Raw genomic sequence first — 1,565 nt, forward strand, 5'->3', positions numbered from 1 at the left:
GTGCTGGTGCTGGTGGTCTCTCTGCTCTCCAACCTCCTGGTGCTGCTATGCTTCGTCTACAGTACGGAGATCCGCAAGCAGGTCGCCGGGGTATTCCTGGTGAACTTATCCTTCTGCAACCTGCTTCTCACCGTTCTGAACATGCCTTTTACCCTGCTGGGCATCCTGAGGAACCAGCAGCCCCTCGGGGGCTGCGTCTGCAAGGCGGTGGGTTTCCTGGAAACTTTCCTGACTTCCAACACGATGCTGAGCATGGCAGCACTCAGCATCGACAAATGGATTGCCGTGGTGTTCCCCCTAAGCTACACCAGCAAGATGCGGTATAAGGACGCTGTGATACTGATGGGCTATTCGTGGTTCCACTCCCTCACGTTCCCCTTGGTATCCTTGTTTTACTCATGGGTAGATTATAACAGCGTTTATGCCTCTTGCACCTTACACCTGAAGGAAGAGACGGAGCGGAGAAGGTTTACAGTGTTCACCATTGTCTTTCACTCCACCAGTTTCATGCTGTCTCTGGTGATCTTGTGTTTCACCTATTTAAAGGTGTTGAAAGTTGCCCGGTTCCACTGCAAGCGGATAGACATTATTACCATGCAGACTCTGGTTTTGCTGGTGGATATCCACCCCAGGTAATGCGTGCGCGTTCGGATTCACAGCCTCCGGTCACTCCCGGTAGTTACCCCGGGCGAGAACGATATCCCGCCCCTCCAGCGACCCTTCCCGCTGCCCCGGCCGCATGGCGAGCGCTTCTGCCTCTAGTTTCAAACGCTGCTTACAGTGCCAGGAACGGTGGCTTGTGCATTTGTAGCCTTCTCTGTTCAAATGCTAATCGGGCTCTCCGGGTTATCCCACTTGCCTGAGCTCCCTTTAAGCGGGAGTGACTGCTTTGTTGAGCGCGATCGTCCGAGGCTCTGCGGGGCTGGGGCTACCCTCCTCCCCTCCGGGCTGCCCTCATCTCCCCGGGGGATTGCCTTCTTGTGCCCCGAGAGGCTGCCCTCCTCCCGTCAGGACTGCCTTCCTCTGCCCCGGGAGGCTGCCCTCCTCCCCTCGGGGCTGCCCTTCCCCCGCACCGGGCTGCCCTCCTCTCCCCAGGGGCTGCCTTCCTCTCCCTTTCCCTTCCCGGGCGCAGGGGCTCCCGGGCATTGAGAGGGTTCTTCCCCTTTCCCTTGGGCTCACGTCTCACCTCCTCCCTTCCTGCCTTAACACCCTTACTGCTCTTTTCCCTTCGTAGTGTGAAGCAGCGCTGTCTGAACGAGCAGAAACGGAGGAGGCAGCGGGCTACCAAGAAAATCAGTATTTTTATAGGGTCGTTCGTGATCTGTTTTGGTCCTTACATTATCACCAGGTTAGTATTCCCTGTCGGGGTGGGGGACTTAGCGGGACCATGATGTCCTGTGATGCGCAAGTGCCCGGGGGTCCTACAGCTAATTTTGGGGTGCCAGAACCGAACAGACCCTCGGGGCCGGTTTTGTGGGGCAGAGCACACACACACACACACACACACACACACACACACACACACGCACGCACACACACCATGACACCCCGCCCCTGACAGCCCA

At 57.4% G+C, this 1,565-nt stretch overlaps 1 protein-coding gene across 1 annotated transcript in view; it reads left to right on the forward strand.

Moving 5' to 3' along the window:
* GPR78 (G protein-coupled receptor 78) overlaps positions 1-1,565 on the forward strand; it is a gene marked incomplete at its 5' end in the record, with an annotated part of 7,314 nt that continues 5,749 nt past the window's right edge. Inside the window, 2 exons of the mRNA XM_008628661.2 lie at positions 1-632; positions 1,235-1,348. Coding sequence (XP_008626883.1) covers positions 1-632; positions 1,235-1,348 — 746 coding nt within the window. The remainder of the gene's footprint in view (positions 633-1,234; positions 1,349-1,565) is intronic.

This window comes from Corvus brachyrhynchos, unplaced genomic scaffold (genome assembly GCF_000691975.1).
Source record: "Corvus brachyrhynchos isolate BGI_N302 unplaced genomic scaffold, ASM69197v1 scaffold80, whole genome shotgun sequence".
NCBI lineage: Eukaryota > Metazoa > Chordata > Aves > Passeriformes > Corvidae > Corvus > Corvus brachyrhynchos.